At 35.8% G+C, this 22,911-nt stretch overlaps 1 protein-coding gene across 2 annotated transcripts; it reads right to left on the bottom strand.

The window, feature by feature from the left end:
• Positions 1-14,533: 14,533 nt before the first annotated feature.
• Positions 14,534-18,441, bottom strand: LOC145001577 (beta-xylosidase/alpha-L-arabinofuranosidase 1-like). Of its 2 annotated transcripts, none has more exons than XM_078960943.1 (7): positions 17,688-18,441; positions 17,325-17,612; positions 17,049-17,218; positions 16,321-16,418; positions 15,889-16,242; positions 15,360-15,770; positions 14,534-15,286 (listed from the first exon to the last, which is right to left on the bottom strand). In XM_078960943.1, exons 1-7 carry the CDS (start codon positions 18,099-18,101, stop codon positions 14,715-14,717), a joined length of 2,307 nt encoding a protein of 768 aa, XP_078817069.1. In that variant the 5' UTR covers positions 18,102-18,441; the 3' UTR covers positions 14,534-14,714. The 2 variants fall into 2 exon arrangements, with proteins under 2 accessions (XP_078817069.1, XP_078817070.1); XM_078960944.1 differs by having other exon boundaries at positions 17,325-17,615; positions 17,688-17,800.
• Between the last annotated feature and the right edge of the window lie 4,470 nt (positions 18,442-22,911).

Raw genomic sequence — 22,911 nt, 5'->3', positions numbered from 1 at the left:
AATATATATTGGTTTACTGATTCATAGAAAGCATAAATTATATTGGTGTTAGATAATAGAAAAATTGATAAAAACATATTTTTATAATAGAAATTCCAAAAAATTGTCAAACATATCAAATGTCAAAAGTTCATCTACTATACAAGTTTTGAACATAATGTGGCATGGTAATTGTATAAGTTTCATTTGTATTTTATCATTATAATAGTTTTCACAATTTGTTTTCAATTATAATTTTATATATTCATTAAAATAACAATTATTGACTTACAAACAAAATATCAATTGTATTTTATCATTATAATAGTTTTCAGAATTTGTTTTCAATTATAATTTTATATATTGATTAAAATAACAATTATTGACTTACAAACAAAATATCAATGTTGGATAAAAATAACTTTTTACAAATTTATTATTAATAACTACGATGTTTATAGTTTTTATGTTACTTTACAATGTGTATCTTAATTCTAACTAACCATTTATAAATTTATAGATAAAACATTTATCTTTGTAAATCAATATATTTTTGCAAAATCATAAGTTTTCTAAATTTATGATATATTATTTTATTACATAATTAATTTTTTAATTCTATTTAAAATTAACACCCGTGGATTCCACGAGTTTTAACCTTATATATATATATATATATATATATATATATATATATATATATATATATATATATATATATATATATATATATATATATATATATAGACACACACACTAGATGTGTGCCCGTGCAAATCAACGGCGATAAATAGTTTTTTTTTTACGAATAATTTTCTTACGAGAAAATAATTATTAGATTTTGTTATTAATTATTATGTAATAAGAAAAATTATCACTTTTAATTTAAATACTTATGTTTAGAACTTATATTTATATTGTATATTAATACATTTAATGTAAGTTAATTATTATTGGTATCTAGTTTAAGAAATGTAAATTAACTTATATTGATGAATTTAATATTTTAAAATTGTTATTTTGCTCAAAATTAAATTTTTAATAACATTCTTTAATTCAATTTTTCAAAATTTTGTTAAGTATTAATGGTTTTGTTATGCATAATTGATTTGTACAAAAAACTTTGTATTTTGTACCTCTTAAAATTCAAGATATGATTAATATGCTATATATATATATATATATATATATATATATATATATATATATATATATATATATATATATATATTCAAGGGTAGGTAGGATCGGATATCGATCTTACGATCCTACCCACTTTTTAACATGATTGATACGCCCCTTTTTAACATGATTGATACGATCCTACAATCAGGATCACGATTTTGACAATCATTATTGATACGCCCCTTTTTAACATTTAATGGCATATTTATATGCCATTTTTCTACCATTTAAATTCCATTTGAAAGTATTTTAGAATGCTATTTACAACTCATTTTAGTCGAACTCAAATTTGGATACATCAAAAACTTCACCCAAACTCCAAAACTTTACAGTTTACTTTAATGACATTAGCATAAAACAATTATATCTATATCCAAATAGGATAATATCACTAATTACATGCTATACACAACTTGATAGTAATTGCATGTTATACACAACTTGACAGTAATAATGTTTTTCTCAAAACACGTTGTTATTTCTCGAGCACCGGTTCTAACATTGAAGATCGGGTAAAAACCGAAACCGGTAGAACCGGCGGTTAGGTTCCACTCTAAATTTGAACCAACTTCGGTCCCCAGCCGGGTTCGATTTGGGTCGGTTCCCTTACTCATCCCTATCGTGAATCCTTAAAGACAATAGGGAGGGTCGATTTTTGAAAGTCAGAAACAAGACGAATGATCAACATACTCATCATTTTGTGAATATCTTGCTTTGTATGTTTTTCTTTTTTTAATTTTCCATTAGATATTATTCGGATAAATGATGTTCAAATGACATATAAAACTAGGAAAGAAAAATTAAATAAGGTCAAATTTGTAAAATGGTAAGACTTAATGGGAAGAGCCTCATTTTCCCAGTTTACTTTGCATTCAGTCAACAAATCTGATATTTTTTAATTTTAAAAAGACAAAACTTCAAAAATGGTCCCCGTGGTTTCCAAAAATATCAAGTTTAGTCCCTAAGTTCAAAAAACCTCACAGATGGTCCCTGTGGTTTCAAAACTTTTAACAAATGGTCCTTCCGGCTCACTCCGTTAGCATTTCACCGTTAACTTATTTTTTAATAAAATATTGCAGGGGTAATTTCATCATTTCAGTTGTAACCTTCTCTCTTTAAAAGAAATTGCATGTTCGATTTTTGGTTTCCCCTTTAGCTTTATCAATCCTCATCTCTCCTCTCCTCCTTTCCATTGTTGCTCGACCGACCGTTGCACCCTTCACGACATCGAATAGCTTCTGATTCAAAGATGATGACTTGTAGGTGTGGGAATGAAGCAACGAAGATCACTTCATGGACGGATCGTAACCCTGAAAGATAATTTTGGAACTGTAGAAGATGTGGTTTCATTCGATGGTCTGATCCTCCTATGTGTGCTAAGGCAGTAGTGGTGATTCCAGGTTTGATAAGATCAAAGAATCAATTGGAAGATAGGGTCGCCATTATAACTGCATAATTGTGGAACTACCAACTGATGTTGTTTTGTTCATGGGTGTTTTTTTTTTGGTATTATTTTAATTTCTAAGTATCCTGTGAAGGTTTGGATGGTAATGGAGTTTTGGTTTTTGGTTTGTAACCATTGCAGGGTTTTTTTTTTTTTTTAATCGGATAGGGATTTTTTTGCTTTCAGTTTATCTAGGTGGTTTTGGAATTGGTATTGTTGTATTTGGTTTATGTATCGGATTAATGTGTAATGCATTGGTAATGGTAATGGAATGTTGTTTGTTATAGTTCATTGTTCAATTTCTTGAATTTTTTGAAATGCAATTGTTAAGTGTATTGTAAATGCATCTTGAAGATGGTTTTCATTTGCAATTGAAATGTATAATATTATTAATTGATCTGTGAAGGGTAGTACACTAAACATATTAATTCATCACCAAAAAGTGCATACACACCATTACATTCAAAGTTATAAAGCTCTTAACACAACCATGATGCAAAGTTTTCAAAAGACCTACAACACAAGCATTACATGCAAAGTTTTCAAGTTCTTAACACATCTTTAAACAAGTACACATGACTTAAGTTTCTAAATACCTACAACACCAGCATCCTAATAACCACTAAAAATAATTTTCAGCCCCCTCCAACTTCACCACTACCTCCTTGCCCTTTACATGTTCTGGAATTGTGCCCTTTGTTATGACACTTTGAACAAGTGACTGCCAAATATTTCCTGCTCAATCTACCAGCTTGGCTGTTTGGCTCATCAACACTCCTCTTATCTTCTTCTTAGGCCTCCCAACCTACACATATTGATATACTATAGTTTAAATTGAATTCATTCCATGTTCACATGTATACTATATATTTGGTGCACTTTAAATACAAACCTGTGTCTTATGTTTTGGTGGAAGTAAAGTGAATGGGCAGTCACTTTTAGGCCACATTGTACGTCCATTCAATGGATCAATTTTGTTGAAATGCATGGCTTTCCATGTTGATAACCTATAGCAAGGATGGACCCATTCATCAACATGTGGGGCATTTTCACCATTTTCAATTTTGTCCCATATAGCACAAACAACATGTCTACATGGGAAACCTGTAATCTCCCAAAACCTACAACTGCAACTTTGATCATTCAAGTTTACCACATATTGGTCTTGCCATGTGCTTGCCACTTGGTACTTTCCTGCCCCATTGTATTTAGCCATATACTTTGATGCATCAGTCTTAATCTTTTCAAATAGTGTAGTTGCAGTAGGGGTTAGAAGTCCTTCACACTTATCTATTTCCTTTTGCACCACACATAACCTCTTCATGAGATACTCTCTAATATACTCTAAGAAAGTGATAATAGGTTTATCCCTACCTTCATCTATCTTAGAATTGAATACCTCACAAAGGTTATTCAACAAACAATTAAAAGAAGACAATTACACATATAGTAAACACACAACAAGGAAGATTAACATTTCTCAATAAAATTCTAGAAACTTACCACTAAAGTGAGATTTAGCCCAAGTGTTTGTTGAGATCTTAGACACCCAAGCATGAGCCTCTGCATTGATCTTCTTCAACTCATCCATTGATCTTTTAAAATGATTGACTGTTGTTCCTCTACCACACTCCCAAAGCTGGTCACTTAAGTCTTTTCCTTTCCACTGTTTCTTCATGTTTTCATGGATATGCCTCAAACAGAACCTGTGTTCTGCACTAGGGAATACCTTCACCATTGCTGGTATTATTCCCTAAACAAAAGTCAATGTGTGCAACATCAATTAACCAAATGTATTTAGAAAAGGTAATACAAAAAAGTTAGGTGATACACACCTTTTGTCTATCTGAAATGAAGGTAAAGTTGGAATTTGGTCCTAGATCCAGATCTTCTCCTAACAGTTCCAAAAACAAGGTCCAACTACTTGTTGATTTTGTCTCTACCACTGCATATGCTACAGGGTATATGCCATTGTTTGAGTCCAACCCTACAGCAGTTAACACTTGCCCAGGGTAAGGGCCCTTCATGAAAGTACCATCCAGACCTAGAAAATCTCTTAAACCAGATTTGAATCCTAACTTCAATGCACCTAAACAGACATATATTCTTCTAAAAGTTCTTGTGGTAATAGACAGGGAGGTTTTTGGATACACATCAATCTGAACTGTTGTACCAGGATTAGTGTTGAGTAGCTCCGACACATAATCCCTCAAAAATTCATATTGTACTTGGTAGTCCCTGTGACATCCCCAATTTCACGGCCAGAAAAGACCGATTTGTTTATGCTTTGTTTTATAAAATCAGAGTAATCTTTTAAAGAAAACGGTTGCGGAATTTGTTCCCAAAACAAGATATGATAATAACTTATCAAAACATTTCTCAAAGAGAATGTATTTTCATTTAATAATAAAACCTCGGGATTTCATGTTCCGATACAGACATATAAGCATAAACAGAACTTACATTCAATTACACTAATGATTTACATCTCCTTTAATCTCTCAGTGCAAAGCAGCTTCGTATCGATACCTGTGATACAATTAAACTGAGTGGGTCAGGCTTGGGAGCCTGGTGAGCATATAGGGTTTTCAACCCACAATAATATAATTATTATATTCAATCATCAAACAATCAACCCAATTACCCATCCCCGTTATCTCCATTAATTTCTTAAGTACCTTCCCTAAGGAATTATCCTAAGGGTCATCTCTTACATCATATTTACCTCTCATCTCCTTACATCACGTTTCCTTGTATGTTTGTTCCTAAGGACTTTTTCCTACGGATCATCGCATGAATACGTAGTCACAACATCGCTTGGACTAGTAAGTCATAATAAGGGTTAGACTATCATCGCATGAATACATAGCCACAACATCACCTGGACTCAAAATTCATAGTAAGGGTTAGAGTATCATCGCATGAATACGTAGCCACAACATCGCCTGGACTCGTAATTCATCACCTACAGGTTATGAGCCTACTGGTGTTTCCACGGGGTCATCTAGAATAGTCCGTGGTCGCCATCTATACTCTGGTAGATGACTACATCGCCAAATTTCCACATCGCCGGTCAAGGTTATGGTATCTCCTCTCATCTCACATCACCTATTTATCATTACCTAATTATCATCACCTTTCTATCATCACCTATTTCTCATCACCTAATCATCATCACCTGTTTCTCATCACCTAATTATCATCACCATTATATCCTCACCTTTCTCTTATCACATTCGTTCAACACACATCAACTATTTCATCTACCCATGTTCTACCCAACATATTTGTAGATATAAATTACATATATAGTTTAAATCATTTAACACCCATATAAAAACATCAATTCCAAGCCCATCTCATATAGACAATTAATATATAACACATAGCACGTATTTCATAGCTAATGCTTTATATTTATGTGTTTAGAAGAGAGTAACCGCACACTCACACATATAAACCACAATATATATATACACATAACACGTATTTCGTATAAAATACTTCATAATTATGCGTTAGAAGAAAGTAACTACACACTCACTTGATCAGAAGATGACCGGACAGCACTACGGCTTGTAGAAGTAGTATTCTTTGGTAGATCTGGAAGATCTTCACAAAAACCGGACTCCTCGCGGGCAGAGCTTTGGCTCGGGAATTGCACTTCTCAGGATCTTCGGGGTCTCGGGACTTGCTTTGGGGTTCGGGAATGATACCGGGGCTTCGGGATATTTCTTGCACGAAAAACGATGCAAAAACGCGAGAAAACGGGAAGAAATGAGCAACTGAATCGGCTGCACTCGACTTCCTTTTATAGGGGGCTGAAGCCCGATTTACGCGGGGCGTAAATTTCATTATGTAGGGCGTAACGACGATAAGGTCGCTGACTCCCCCCATGGATAATATCGGCCAATTTTTATTTAAATTAAATATCGAAATTATTAAATAAACTTCAAAAATTCATATCTTCCTCATACGAACTCCATTTTCGACGTTCTTTATATCCACGCGTAGGTGAGACTACGATCTACAACTTTCATTTAGACTCCATTGGCTAATTTTGATTTCATTTTGATTATTTATTTTTAGTAGGCCGGGACAGGAAAACTCCGTTATAAAATCATAATTTCTTCATCCGACGTCCGTTTTCGCCTATCTTTTTATCGTTTTAGTACAATTAATGAGATCTTCAATTCTCATTTAGATTGTTTCGGCTAAAAACCGCTCGGTCTCAAATCGAGCATTCGGGCTGCATACGGCTAAGTCGAAACTTCGAAAAATCATAACTTGCTCATACGAAGTCAGATTTGGGCGTTCTTTTTATGCACGCTCATGGTTTAACGTATTCTACGACTGTCATTTAGATTGCTAAGGCTAAATATCGCTCTAACGTAAATTTACTTTTTACATCGCGCTGTTTCGTGCCGGTTCTGTCGCGAAACTTCGACAGGTCATAACTTCTTCGTTATAACTCGGATTTCGACATTCTTTATATGTACGGAAACCTTGTAACATATACTATAACTTAGTTAAGATTATTCATTCTAAATAATCCTTCATAAAAAATTCATTTTTGACGTCTATCGTCTCTAAATTGACTAGCCCAAATCTACGGGCGTTACAATTATCTCCCCCTTAGGATGATTACGTCCCGGAATCATCAACAAAATAGTATTCGTATACTGACTCCATAAGTTATCTCTCCATCCTAAGTAATAACCTTGATGCTCAATCATGCATCTACTCTTCGTACTATGTTGGACTTTCAATCGAAATCTTAAAGTTACAAAAATAAATCCTTATTGTGGACTCCTTCTTCTTCTTAGGGTAAATACATTCATTTATCTATTTTAACTAACCGATGGGTCGAGTCCCGATGACCTCTCATCGTAGTCGGACTCAATTTAATATGACCACTAGGGTCGGAATAACCATCATCCCACTAGCCATTACCGAAACAAGGGTAATGACAAACTTGAATAAAACGAAATCAATTACTAGCTTCTTGGTAACCTTGCGACTTTTCCTGATCCAAGTGCGAGTCCTGTGCTTCCGGTAGTATAGATCTCTACTACCATTCACACCTACTCATACTCGTCCCAAGTATTGTCTCGCAGTTAACCAAGTCACCATACATAAATCATATAATCATTCAACACACCAGATAACAAAACCAGGGTTTATATTAATTCTTGAAACTATTACACAAAAGTTCAAGTTCACCCTATACTATGCCTCTAATAGGCTACATCATAAGTTACTATTCACACTGTTACTTCATAACTTGATCGTTGGATATAAAATCCTCATCCTTGATTCGCTTTGTCGAGGATCATGTGGAATGCCCTTGGTTGTGGCAGTACATTTTTCTTTGAAGCTTTGTCCTTCTTTGGGCAGTTCTTCGAAATATGACCACCATCTCCACATTCGTAACACTTCCTATTGTCGAACGTACAATCTCTGGAATAGTGACCGATCCTACCACACTTATAGCAGGTCACTTCTCCATCGCATCTTCCGAAGTGCTTCTTCTTGCACTTTTCACACCACTTGGTTTCATCTTTTCCTCCGGATTTCGAGAGTTTGGTTTCTTTGTCGATCATTGAAGATCCCTTGTGTTTCCTTTTCCCTCCAACTTCAACTCTCTCTAGACCCTTTTCCCTTATTTGGGTCTCAACATTCTTGGCTACCCAGATGGCGACTTTCAGAGTGGTTGCTTGCTTGACTATCGGACCAAAGTCCGCTGGTAATCCATTGGAAAACTTGTTAACCTTGGAAAGTTCAGTTGGAATTAGGTATGGAATAAGCTTCATCTTCTCCGTAAAGCTTGTAGCGTATTCAGTGACGCTCAATTTTCCCTTTTTTAAATTCTGGAACTCATTGTTGATTTCCAGAAGATCCTGCTCAGAGCAGTATTGCATTTTCATTTGCTCCACGAACTCTTCCCAAGACATCTTGCTAGCTTCCCCCTTGGGCATTGAACCAACCAGTAACTTCCACCAGCTCAGTACTCCAGATTTGAACAGAGGGATTGCAAGAGCGGTCTTCTGTCTGTTGCTACACTCGCAACTTTCAAACATTATCTCCATCTCGGAGATCCAGTCCATGACTTGCACCGGTGTCGGGCTCCCAGAAAGACATGGTGGTTTGGATGCCATGAAATCCTTGTACTTGCATCCACGTCCATCATTGTCTCCATCCTGATTGTTTCGGCGAACTATTGGTGGGTTGGCTTGACCAATGGTCCCACTATAGTTCCCTTCTTCCGACTGCCCCTCATTCAGCTTAGGTTGTTCAATTGGTATTGAGGGTTCACTCCTGTTGTTCAGCAACAATTGTCTCATTTCCTCCTTTTGTTCAGCCATCATGGCTTGAATCATGGTTCGCACTCCAGCCATTGTAATTTGTTCAGGTGTTGCTTCTACAACAGCCACTCGCTCAACCACAGGTGGTTGATTCCTATTTTCGTTCACGTTTCCAACTCCACTCCCGGTTCTTGTCATTTTTGATCTATACACCGAATAAGGTGAAATTAGATCCTTATTCACGATAGATATTCAAATCATCCTTATCACTCCGAAACGTTTACATGCTAGTTCTAATATCGTAGACGTACACTTAGAATCCTACACACATAAGGTTTCAAGATCCGGTCGGCAACAGACCATAGATCCGAACAAATAATATCATATATGGCAACATATAACATTTAGCACATAAAAGCATTTTAGGCATCGCTCCTAAAATAAACTAGTGCTTGTGTCAATTTAGGTGTACTACCTAACATATTTAGACACACTCCTCACAATCATTACTTAGCATTCTAAGTTTAAGTCTAGAAATTTCCTACAATTTCCTAGTTCGCTTAAACTAATGCTCTGATACCAACTGTGACATCCCCATTTTCACGGCCAGAAAAGACTGATTTGTTTATGCTTTGTTTTATAAAATCAGAGTAATCTTTTAAAGAAAACGGTTGCGGAATTTGTTTCCAAAACAAGATATGATAATAACTTATCAAAACATTTCTCAAAGAGAATGTATTTTCATTTAATAATAAAACATCGGGATGTCATGTTCCGATATAGACATATAAGCTTAAACAGAACTTACATTCAATTACACTAATGATTTACATCTCCTTTAATCTCTCAGTGCAAAGCAGCTTCGTATCGATACCTGTGATACAATTAAATTGAGTGGGTCAGGCTTAGGAGCCTGGTGAGCATATAGGGTTTTCAATCCACAATAATATAATTATTATATTCAATCATCAAACAATCAACCCAATTATCCATCCCCGTTATCTCCATTTATTTCTTAAGTACCTTCCCCAAGGAATTATCCTAAGGGTCATCTCTTACATCATATTTACCTCTCATCTCCTTACATCACGTTTCCTTGTATGTTTGTTCCTAAGGATTTTTTTCCTACGGATCATCGCATGAATACGTAGTCACAACATCGCCTGGACTAGTAAGTCATAATAAGGGTTAGACTATCATTGCATGAATACATAGCCACAACATCGCCTGGACTCGTAATTCATCACCTACAGGTTATGAGCCTGCTGGTGTTTCCACGGGGTCATCTAGAATAGTCCATGGTCGCCATCTATACTCTGGTAGATGACTACATCGCCAAATTTCCACATCACCGGTCAAGGTTATGGTATCTCCTCTCATCTCACATCACCTATTTATCATTACCTAATTATCATCACCTTTCTATCATCACCTATTTCTCATCACCTAATCATCATCACCTGTTTCTCATCACCTAATTATCATCACCATTATATCCTCACCTTTCTCTTATCACATTCGTTCAACACACATCAACTATTTCATCTACCCATGTTCTACCCAACATATTTGTAGATATAAATTACATATATAGTTTAAATCATTTAACACCCATATAAAAACATCAATTCCAAGCCCATCTCATATAGACAATTAATATATACACATAGCACGTATTTCATAGCTAATGCTTTATATTTATGTGTTTAGAAGAGAGTAACCGCACACTCATACATATAAACCACAATATATATATATATATATATATATATATATATATATATATATATATATATATACACACACATAACACGTATTTCGTATAAAATACTTCATAATTATGCGTTAGAAGAAAGTAACTACACACTCACTTGATCAGAAGATGATCGGACAACACTACGGCTTGTAGAAGTAGTATTCTTCGGTAGATCTGGAAGATCTTCACAAAAACCGGGCTCCTCGCGGGCGGAGCTTCGGCTCGGGAATTGCACTTCTCGGGATCTTTGGGGCCTCAGGACTTGCTTCAGGGCTCGGGAATGATACCGGGGCTTCGGGATATTTCTTGCACGAAAAACGATGCAAAAACGCGAGAAAACGGGAAGAAATGAGCAACTGAATCGGTTGCACTCGACTTCCTTTTATAGGGGGCTGAAGCCCGATTTACGCGGGGCGTAAATTTCATTACGCAGGGCGTAACGACGAGAAGGTCGCTGACTCCCCCCATGGATAATATCGGCCAATTTTTATGTAAATTAAATATCGAAATTATTAAATAAACTTTAAAAATTCATATCTTCCTCGTACGAATTCCGTTTTCGACGTTATTTATATCCACGCGTAGGTGAGACTACGATCTACAAATTTCGTTAGACTCTATCGGCTAATTTTGACTTTATTTTTATTATTTATGTTTAGTAGTTTGGGACAGGAAAACTTCATTATAAAATCATAACTTCTTCATCCGACGTCCGTTTTCGCCTGCCTTTTTATCGTTTTACTACAATTAATGAGATCTTCAGTTCTCATTTATATTGTTTCGGCTAAAAACCGCTCGGTCTCAAATCGAGCATTCGGGCTGCATACTGCTAAGTCGAAACTTCGAAAAATCATAACTTCCTCATACGAAGTCAGATTTGGGCGTTCTTTTTATGCACGCTCATGGTTTAACGCATTATACGACTTTCATTTAGATTGCTAAGGCTAAATATCGCTCTAACGTAAATTCACTTTTTACGTCGCGCTGTGTCGTGCCGGTTCTGTCGCAAAACTTCGACAGGTCATAACTTCTTCGTTATAACTCGGATTTCAGCGTTCTTTATATGTACGAAAACCTTGTAACATATAATATAACTTAGTTAAGATTATTCATTCTAAATAATCTTTCATCAAAAATTCATTTTTGACGCCTATCGTCTCTAAATTGACTAGCCCGAATCTACGGGTGTTACAGTGCCCACTAATGATACGCTCACCCATTGACTTTGCCCTAGCAACCTTTTGCAATGACATTCCTACCTCCAGTTTCTTGCACAACTCTTCGTGTAAAGCTTTCACTGGAATTTTAGTGTTACTTTGTATTTGTTGAACAATTAAGTTTGCTACGTATCTGGAAGTGCAAGCTTTAACCGCCCTTGTTTGCAAACATTTATGCTCATCCTGTACTATTTTCACCAACCAATCCTGATTTTCATTAGCCCTCGATATTTGGACTGCCCATGGACATGTACCTTTATTGGCAATTACATCTTTACCCTTGCACTTTGCCCTACTTCTAGTTGAGGGCCCACCACCATCAACTCCTGTAGAAGGCTTACTTACAGCACCTTTACATTTCACCCTAATCCGGATTTTGTCATTTTTGGCTAGGTATAAAGTCCTCCTTGTTGCTACAGCATGTGAGCTCATGTAGTTTTTAACATCAAGCTTGGTTTTGAAGACCTGACCAATCTGAAATGGTTTAACATGAACCTCTCCATGTGAGCATATACTTGACTTACTCAACTCTTTTAGCAATCTCTTCCTATCATCTTCATGAAATCCTGCAAATTGATAATCATTAGTGGCAATAACTTCCAACTCATCATCAACCATGTCAATCCCTTCATCTTTTGAATGATTGTTCAAGATTCCATGTTCATCTACATCAACAACATTATGGAATTCACTCATGTCTACATCTACATCAAATTGTATGTTAGACTCATCCACATTGTATTCACTGTCATTAGAATCATCTCCACTATCCTCAGAACCATGGCCACTCTCAGAGTAGAAAGCTTCTCCACTATCATCACTCACCATACCCTCTAGATAATCCACTTCTGGTTGTTTTTCAAATGAAGTTTCAACATTAAACTGAGCATCATAATCAACATAAAGTGAGTAATCCTCTATAAATGGTTCATAATCATCAATTGTTGTAGTATTAGCTCCATCATCTGCTTCGCAACTTGGTTCCTGTACATGGTAAGTTCCCAATGCTTCTTCAGTTTCAACTGCACTAGTGATCACTTCTTCTTGAGTTTCAATTTCATGATTCACCACTTCCTTTTGAATGACATGACTTTGTTTACCTTGTGACCTTATAAATGGTATAATACTCTTTGAGTAATCATGGCCTTCATCAACATCTAACACTTGTGACTGCTCATAATCAGGGTTCATAGACTTGTTTAGATCAAGCTTTCTACTACATGATCCTGCTTCTCTCCTACAAGGTTTCTTTCTATTCATTTCAGGTGACACACTATCAGGCTCCAACTCTTCAATAACAACTTTAGAAAGAGACTTGTAATAAGTAGCTACCCTTGCCTGACCAGTTTCAATATACACCCTAATAAGTCTGTGTTTAGGGACATATGATATCATTTTAAGTACATCTTGATCATTACCTAAAGGCATTAAGCCATAGTCCAAAGGGTATTCAGGGATACGGAAATGGTAGTAAAGGGTTTGCTCAGTTTTGTACCCTAGTTCTCGAACCATGTCGTCAAGCTCATGAACTGAAAATAAATCAGTATCAACATCATCTACATATTCTACAACACCATCAACGTATTTCCTTCCAGGTGCTTTGGTGAAGACACCACTGTAGTGTATCTTCAATGTGAAATAGTTGTCATAACCTTCTATAAACACAAAAAAAAAAGAGTAAAATCAATGATTTCCTTACGTCAACACAATAGACCAAGAAAAAACAAGTTTTGTTGTAGTATTGTACCGTATCTTTTTCCTAAGTCCTCCACGGTTACAAATTTTTCTCGAAAACACCATATTGATAGCACCATTGCAATTTCTGCAGCTGAAAACCCTAAATCCCAATTTCTGTTCTTGCTTCTACGATGGGAATGAACCCGATGACTAAACCTGTAACTGGTTATCTTCTTGGGAGAGAGACGGGTAGTGATGTGCAAGCAACAGGTAATCATTTCATATTAAAGAGAGAAGGTTACAACTAAAATGATGAAATTACCCCTGCAATATTTTATTAAAAAATGAGTTAACAGTGAAATGCTAACGGAGTGAGCCGGAAGGATCATTTGTTAAAAGTTTTGAAATCACAGGGACCATCTGTGAGGTTTTTTGAACTTGGGGACTAAACTTGATATTTTTGGAAACCATATGGATCATTTTTGAAGTTTTGTCTTTTAAAAATTATAAAAATGGAAAATTTGCAAAATGGTAGGATTTAATGGCAAATTTGTAAATTTTGCCATAGCAGCTCCAATATTTGTAATTGTTTTAATCTTGAAAGATGATTTGATTTTCTCTCGTTAGCGTTTAGAAGGTGTGATCAAATCAAGAAAAAAAAATGTATATAATATTAACAATGGCTTTGCACTTGGATGACATTGTCATGGTTGAGTAGATTTTTAGAAGCACAATGTCATAATATAATAATTGAAGGAAATAAATTTCAAATTGGACCAATCTTGCCAAATTTTGGTGTTGTAACTACATAAGTTCCCAAACCTTCTAAGAATGATTACGCTGTTTTAGATCATATTATTCTTTTTCCTTGGCTTCTTATCGAAGAGACAAACTATATAAAATAGCAGTGTAATTTACTGTTGGTATCGATGCAGACAATTTACTTCACTTTTCACAGATAATAGAAATGTGCCACAGAAAAACAATTTGATCGATGGTCTTAGTAGTTTAGTGGGGTACAAATTAAGTATAACTACAATTTTGCCTTTGAATGCATTAATTCAATTTAATCCATCATTACAATTCTCTCTCATATCCTCGTTAATTTTAGTTCCATATCATAGTTAATCATAAAAGCTAAAACACCCACATCAAATCTTTAGATTTAGAGAGTGTTGAAGATCTCCAACATGAAGAACATGTACTCCCAAAGGAACCTTCTTATTGCCATCTTCATCAACCACACTTAGATGGTTGCATACATCAACCTTGAAGCTAACCGTTGTCCATTGTCGCGAAGCCAAGACCACCTTCTGAAAATCCAATAACTTCTTTTGAGGTGCATCATGGATCGTTGGAGGAGATGAGAACAAGAACACTATATGGCTTCCCTCCATGTTTCCCACATTCATTACCCTAAGCTTAACTTCAAATACTAAATTTCTACAAACATGTTCCAATGCATCGAGCGATTTACATTCGGATGACCAACAAACGTGACCTTCTTCTAGTGGGATTGACACGAACTTTGGCGCTTTAACTAGATGATGAGCATGTGAAGAATAGCTTAGCCCATGTCCAAATGGATAAACTGTTTCTCCTTTGTAGAATCTGTAGGTGTAACCAGGGTGACCTGTGGTTAGATCGGGTCTCATGTTCATGTTAGTCATCGCCACCTTCTCAGCAAAAGATTGTGGATACCATGTCATGGGTAGTCTTCCACCTACAAATATATGCAAAACCTCTAAAACTTCGAACAAAAAATTAGGGTTCATGTGAAAGATATCAAATCTTACTTGGATTAAATCGGCCGAAAACAATGTCAGCTAAAGCAGCTCCACCAGCTTCACCAGGAAACCCGACCCATAAAATGCTTGTTACATTTGGATTATCCTTCGCAAACTGGATATCCATTCCTCCTCCCGACATTATAACAAGAATCACAGGTCCTCTAGACACGGATGCAACTTGTGAGACAAGAAAGCTTTGTTGACCAGGTAGGGTTATATCGATTCTATCTATAGTTTCCGCCTCTATAGAGAGATCCGAACCCATTACTAGAACAACCGCATCTGCTTCCGCTGCTACTTTCTTGGCCTCTGCGATTCGCACAATGAAGCAGGTCACATTTACACAACCTGGTTCGTATATGGTTTTAACCGATGCTGATAACCCTTGTAGAGGAGTTGTGTATTGACATGGAACACCTGGATTCGATCAAATATTCTGAACCTTTAGTAACACAACACAAAACCCTAATGAATGTAAATGGTCGATTGAAAATATATAAAAAGATCAATGCTTTTCCACTATCGATATATATACCTGCATAGTTGCCGATCATGGTTTCTGTGGCATTAGCATTGGGTCCGATAACAGCTAGAGACTTGATGGATGTTGGAATGAGTGGCAATGATGATCGAGGCGTGTTTTTCAGCAACACGATTCCTTGTCTAGCAGCTTCACGAGCTAGCTCCTGGTTAGCCGGAGTGCACACGTCTTTGGGACCTAGACTCCCATAAACTTGCTTGCTTGGGTTACCATCGAAAAAGCCGAGTCTCATAAGTGTCTCGAAGTTGTTGGAAACAGCTCTATCAACTACTGATTCTTTCACTAATCCAGCTTTTATAGCACCTTCTGTGTGGAATCTTAGTGAATTGCCACAGTTTAGGTCTACTCCTGAAAAGTTACTCGATGTGTTTGGTATGTTTCGTAACGTTTTATTATTTATGTACATGTACAACTTTTGTTAGTTACCTGCATTTAAAGCATCAGCCGCGATTTCCTCTGGCGTTTTTTCCCAATGATGTGATGTAAGCATGACGTCTAATGAATCGCAGTCAGAACTTACGTATCTGCAAAACGTTAATTTAACATATTTTTTAGAGTATGTAAAGTGAATGTTTGCCTTAGTAAAAAAGTAAAAGAAATCAAGACTCGAACATATAGACAACATATAGGTATATGGGGACTTCAATAATGGAGTTGGAAATGTTTTGTTGTTCTCAATTAATTTGTAGTTTGACCCCTCAATTTTTGAGAAGTTAATAAAGAAGCTGTAAATTTTGGAGATATATTGTCATAAGCCTTCTCTAAGCTTTATAAAGCCCAACAAGGCATCAACCATCCTATATTTCACAAACAACCGATATGGGACTTAATGTTGATGGTCTTTTATTTCGTGTTGCTTTGAAATTCTAATAAATCAAGCCTTGACAAGTCTTGAATTTTTTTTTATCATAATACCTTATAATTTTACATGTTAAAATTAAAAAAAAAAATAATATATATATATATATTTTTTTAAATTCAAAAGAATATTCAATGAAAATTTGGTCTAAAAACTCTGTGATCACTAGTGAAATCCTGGGTCAGCCCATGAACATGACCCATTAGGTAGACATTGTCATATGTTGAGTCCCTAGGTGAGGTAAACCAAACAAAAAGAATGAGAGAGAAATAAAATATTCGGATTTAAAAGTTACCCATTTAATTTCCATTTTCCCCGAATCACTCCTTTTAAAAGATCAGGATCACCACAGGTTGGCTTCCCGTTAACTTCGTTGTAAGAACACATAACGCTTGCAACATTTCCATCCAAAACACAACTTTTAAACGGAGGTTGAAATGTATCCTCCATATCTTGCTTTGTAACCTTAAAGATCAAAACAAACAAAATGGTAAATATTCTTTATATAAACATATACATATTTAAAACATTATAAATAACAAGGTCATATTTTCGAAAAAATAAAATGTACCACAGCATTGAAATGATACCGATCGGTGCCATTCCAATTATCAACATCATATGCAGTGTAATGCTTACAAGAAGCTCCAACTTTGAGTCGTTTTTTATCGCCATCATCTCTTTCTTGTAAACCTTGAACAAAAGCCACTGCGTATTTGCTTGTTAAAGTCGGGTCTTCTCCTGGAGTTTCCTGCCCTCTTCCCCATCTAGGGTCTCGAAAAATGTTTACATTCGGTGACCAAAATGTTAACCCCGCTAAACCCATATTGTACATCGCTCGTGCTTCAGTAGAAACCACCTACTAATCAAAGAATCATAACTAAAATAACAAAATTTTTGACAGTTTCTTTGTAGAATTAGAAAGATCGATCACCTCTCCAATGGTTCTGAATAATGTTTCGTTGAATGAGGCTGCGGTGAGGATGACTTGAGGGAAGCTGGTGGCTCCGGGGACCAAACTAGAGAAGAAGGTTGCGGGTCCGGTTTTAGAAACACCATGCAAAGCCTCGGACCACCACCCGTAGCCTGGTATCCCGAGACGATCAACACTGGTAGCGTTGTTAACCAAGTTTCCTATTTTCTCTTCCAAAGTCAATCTCTTTACAAGATCATTCACCCTCGTTTTTATATCCAATGAAGCATCACAGAACGAAAATTTCTTCAAGGTTGGATCTTTATCGATGTCGCAAGCAAAAAGAGGTGGATTCTGTGCAGCAGCATACATCCACTGTGATGATAAAACAGAAAGAATAAAGACAATGGCGAGAACATGAGGATTCGCAGCCATATTGCTACTATTCTGGAGTGGAAGACAGAGAGTGAAGGAATGGCGGGTTTTTTATAGAAAGAATTGTTTGGTAGCCACCCGTGATGGAGTGAGATTAGGGTTCGCGACAGGCTGGTTTTCGTGTGATTCGCTCTCATCTGTTTCTTATATCTATCTTGTTACGCTTAATAGATCAATTTGAGTGCGATAATAATGACGATCGGTATTCATAATACTCGGTAAGATCAATCTTTCAGAAAATTAAACGGCTTATTTAGAGTTCGGATATCTAAAATGAATATTATCTATTTAAAGTCGATATGTAGCATGGTCTCTATGTATTGTTTGCAACCTTTTGTCATTGAATACATATATGTCGAGGATCACATGGTTTCTATATCTATTATTTTAAAAGAATATATATAGTAATAAAAATCATTATTCGTTTCCCTTGCAATGGTATTATTGCCTTCAAATACATAAAAAGCTTGTGTTGTCATGCAATTTATCTTTTGCTTTCATGCCATTTTTGTTAAATACAAAATGCATGAGGAAATAATGGCATATATTTCACGTGGTCTTGTTGGTATAGGTTAAAGTAACTTAATTATATTATCGTAGGCATATATAATATGAAAGGAGGCCTCTACAGTTTATAAAAAGATTTAAAAAGAGCAAGCAACTATTATAAAACGTTAATACCCCGTTTCTGAGTTCAACTTAATGAGAGAAAACAAATGAAATGAATGGAAGTGAGGAAAGTAAAAGTAAAATTAGTATTCCCCAGTTTAATGAAAGAAAGGAAGTGGAGGGAAATGAAATGATCACTTTCCCCCAACTTTCCTTCCGATTTGGATGGATTTGGAGAGAAAGAACAAAAAATTTAACTTTACTTTTACTTTTCTCTGACTTGGAAACATCAAAGACAAATTTATTTTACTTTCTTTTCTTATTTTTTTGCTAAAACTCGGGAACGGGGCATAAAAGAGGTCAATAAAGTTTTCAAAAGATCTCAAAAAGACTAATATAAAGAAGAAGAGTGGACCAAGGTATATATAAGGTGCTATCTATCTATGTCAAATCAACATGTTTTTGATACATGTAAAGTGGAAATATATTTCGTCGGGGGCACTACAAAAGGAATTTGACAAATTGGTTATGTAGAAAGTAAAGTAGGGGACCTTTTAAGCATTTTGTTTGATGGTATGTATATATATATATATATATATATATATATATATATATATATATATATATATATATATATATATATATATATATATATATATATATATATATATATATATATATATATATATATATATATATATATACAAATCATGCTCAAACCCGCAACCTTCAACATATTAAGACAATTGTGCTAACTGTTGCACCTCAAGCACCGGTGCAAATTCGACCCTGAACCTGGCCGAGAAGTCATTCCATGTCGCCGCATCAATAGCCGCATCATCTCCAATAGTATGTCCAACTTTCTCCCACTAATCACGTGCTCTGTCCTTCAGAAGATAGGAGGCGAGTCGGACCTTATCCCCCTCGGGACACTGGCTAGTACGAAAAGTGTTGGCGACATCTGCCAACCACCAGTTGCTAGCAATGGGGTACTTATCCCCGTGATAGTCTGGAGCTCCACAGGCTCTGTGACATCCCTATTTTTACGACCAAAAAATACCAATTTGTTTATACTTTATTTTGGAAATCAGAGTATCATTTCCAAGAAAAATGTTGCAAAATTTGTTCCCAGAAAAAACATGATAAATATGTTATCAAAGCATTCTTGAATAAATTTATTTTATTCATTTTAAAACATTGAGATATCATTATCAATATAGAAACATAAGCATAAATAGATCTTATATTCACTTACATTAATGATCTACATCTCCTTAATCTCTTAGTGTAATGTATTTTCATATCGACACATGTGATACAAATAAACTGAATGAGTCAGGTTGGGAAACATGGTGAGTAAATAGGGTTTTCAACACACAATAATATAGTTATTATGTTTAAACATCAAACAATTAACCCAATTACCCATCATTATTATCTTCTTTATTCCTAAGTATCTTCCCTATGAAGAATATATTCCTCATTATTTATTCCTAAGGATTGTCCTAAGGAATAGACATGAAGTCCATTGTTGCCAGGGTTTATTCAACATGCACTAAGTCCATAGTTGTTAAGGTTCATCCAACGGGCGCTAAGTCCATAGTTGCAAGGGTGATCTTAATTATTGACAATATTATTTTTGGGGGTCCACCCACAATACATGTCAATAGGTTTTTTTGGGTAAAGACTCCTCTCATTTTTCACTTCTCACCCTTATCTCATGATCTTTATCACCTTTCACCTCATCATCCAACTCATCTTTCATCTATCCGTTTTTACCTATCATAATTATATGTATAAAATACATATAAAGTTCAAAACAATTAAAACATGTATATTTTTATTCATCCAACATAAATATTAAGTACACAAATAATATGCACACATATCATGCAACTTATATTAAATACTTCATATATATATGTGTGTAAGATGAAAGTAACTATGCACTCACTTATCAAAGTGATGATTCCAAACTTGTGCAACGCTTTGCTTCTAACGATTCTATTTTCCCTTGACGAAACCTAGCATTATTATCGCTAAGTCTTAGTTTAATCTTTATTGCGACTAATTATTAGTCTATATTCATCATTAACTCAAAGTCTACTTTCATGATCTATCAAGCAAGGAACAACCAGGTAGGATCGTATCGGAGGTGGGGTTCGATTGGTATACAAAGTATATTATTTGGAAATCTCACTCTAAACACCTTACTATATCACAGCCTAGACATCATCCCCGTAAGTAGATCAATCAGTATAACGACTTGGAATCACTGATAAATCTTTTTTATAAGTTCATAATAACGATAATGAAATTAAACATAAGTTATACTTAAAGTAGGGTAACCATAACTCACTTACCGGGGGGTTTGGCTAGGAATCGGGCTCTGCGGGGCAGAACTTCCGAGCCGAAAAGCTCTTTTTCTCGAAACTGTCGGGTACTCTGGAGCTTTCTTCTAGCGCTAGGGGAGTTTCCTAGGGCTTTAGGGGGGGGGGGGGGGGTTGGGAGGTTTAGAGAGAGTTTAGAGTGAGAAAGAAAGAGTGGAAGGTGTGAGAAATGAAGGCACCTTCGCATGCTATTTATAGGCTGAAATACTACTCAACTCGTCGAGTTGGGGCCTCCAACTCGTCGAGTTGGTGTCACATGTCACCCTCTGGTGGCAAGGTTTGGGGAGAAAGCAATGGCCCAGATTCAGCCACGTCACATTCTTCGTAGCAGCACCCTGTCGACTTCTAAATTGCATAACATTCATATACGATCTCAATTTTTGATGTTCTTTATATCCACGCGTAGGTAGAGACATAATCTATAACTTTTATTTAGACTCTGTTGGCTAATTCTCGACCGGTTTTAAATTTAATGATATGAGAATATTACATTGTTTACGATCATGTAAAATTCATAACTTCTACATACGGACACCGTTTTCGACTGTCTTTTTATCGTTGAGCTCCGATTAATGATATATTCAATTCTCATTAAGGTTGTATCGGCTAAAAATTACTCGATCTAAAATTCGAATTTCGGACTGTATACTGCTATGCAAAATCTTAGAAAAATCATAACTTCTTCATACTAAGTCAGATTTTGACGTTCTTTTTATGCATGCTCTTAGTTTAACATATAATACAACTTTCATTTAGGTATCTAAGGCTAAAAAGTAGTTTATAAAAAATTCACTTTTTTACGATTCCCGATGACGTGCCAGTTTTGCCGTAAAACTTCGACGGATCATAACTTCTTCGTTATAACTCGGATTTCAGCGTTCTTTATATGTACGTAACCCTTGTGACATATACTATAATTTAGTTAAGATTATTTAATCTAAATAATATTATATCAAAAATTTATTTTTGACACTTATTGTCTCCAAATTGACTAGCCCGAATTTGTAGGCGTTACACGCTCTAAACTCCCTGAATGTCAATGTGTGCGCCCCCGTCATGGTCGGCATCTCAGTGCAGAACGCACCCACCTCTCTTTTGGATGTAACATTTGAAATTTCAGGTATGTTATCGCATGGTTGAATTCTTGAGGTTTATGGAGTGACTCGACGAGTTGGGAGTCCAACTCGCCGAGTAGGGTCGAGTTGTCGTGTCGGATTCAATGAATGGAGTCGACGAGAAGGGAGATAGAATCGCCGAGTTGGTGTTGGGCAGAGAAACACTAATTTCTTGGGGTTGGGGTCTATATAAGGTAACTTATGCACCCATTTCCGCCTCATCAGTTACCCTACACCCCTGAGACCGAACTCTAATTGCTATTTGAGCAAGAGAGTGAGATAGAAGCTCATAATGTGGTTCTTGTGCATCATTTGAGGAAGAGGATATCAAGCAAGGAATTGGAGGTGAGGCTATTGGATCCAGTGATTTCCTGTGCAGAGCTCCTAAGGAAGGTATGAAGTCTTCACCTTTCTTCTTATTTTGGATTGATCTCATATCTATAGAGTTGTAGGGCTTTTTGCCATCTTTTGTTTGGGTTTATGAGTAGCATGAGTTATCAAAGAGTCTAGACCTCAGATCTGGACCTTGTGAGGTCCTTATAGTCTAGGTGTCCTAACTTTATTCATCCATAGGAGGGTTTTTTGGCTTAATCACTCATGAATGGCATGTATTAGCATTTTTGGAGCAATAACATCATGCAAGAATGTAAATATCGAAGCTTTACGTGACTATTGAGCCTTGAGATGAAAAATCTA

Source organism: Lactuca saligna, chromosome 6 (assembly GCF_052625555.1).
Source record: "Lactuca saligna cultivar CGN05327 chromosome 6, ASM5262555v1, whole genome shotgun sequence".
In the NCBI taxonomy this organism is placed as follows: Eukaryota; Viridiplantae; Streptophyta; class Magnoliopsida; order Asterales; family Asteraceae; genus Lactuca; species Lactuca saligna.
This window is presented reverse-complemented; position numbering and strand designations above follow the sequence as displayed.

What these genes read in the sequence shown, in the direction of transcription:
- LOC145001577 (XM_078960943.1), bottom strand. Translation starts at nt 18,101, where the DNA reads ATGGCTGCGAATCCTCATGTTCTCGCCATTGTCTTTATTCTTTCTGTT. An exon ending in GGAAAATGGAAATTAAATGG is followed by an intron (nt 16,419 to 17,048) that starts GTAACTTTTAAA and finishes AACGTTTTGCAG; the next exon opens with ATACGTAAGTTCTGACTGCG. An exon ending in TTTCGGCCGATTTAATCCAA is followed by an intron (nt 15,287 to 15,359) that starts GTAAGATTTGAT and finishes ATATATTTGTAG; the next exon opens with GTGGAAGACTACCCATGACA.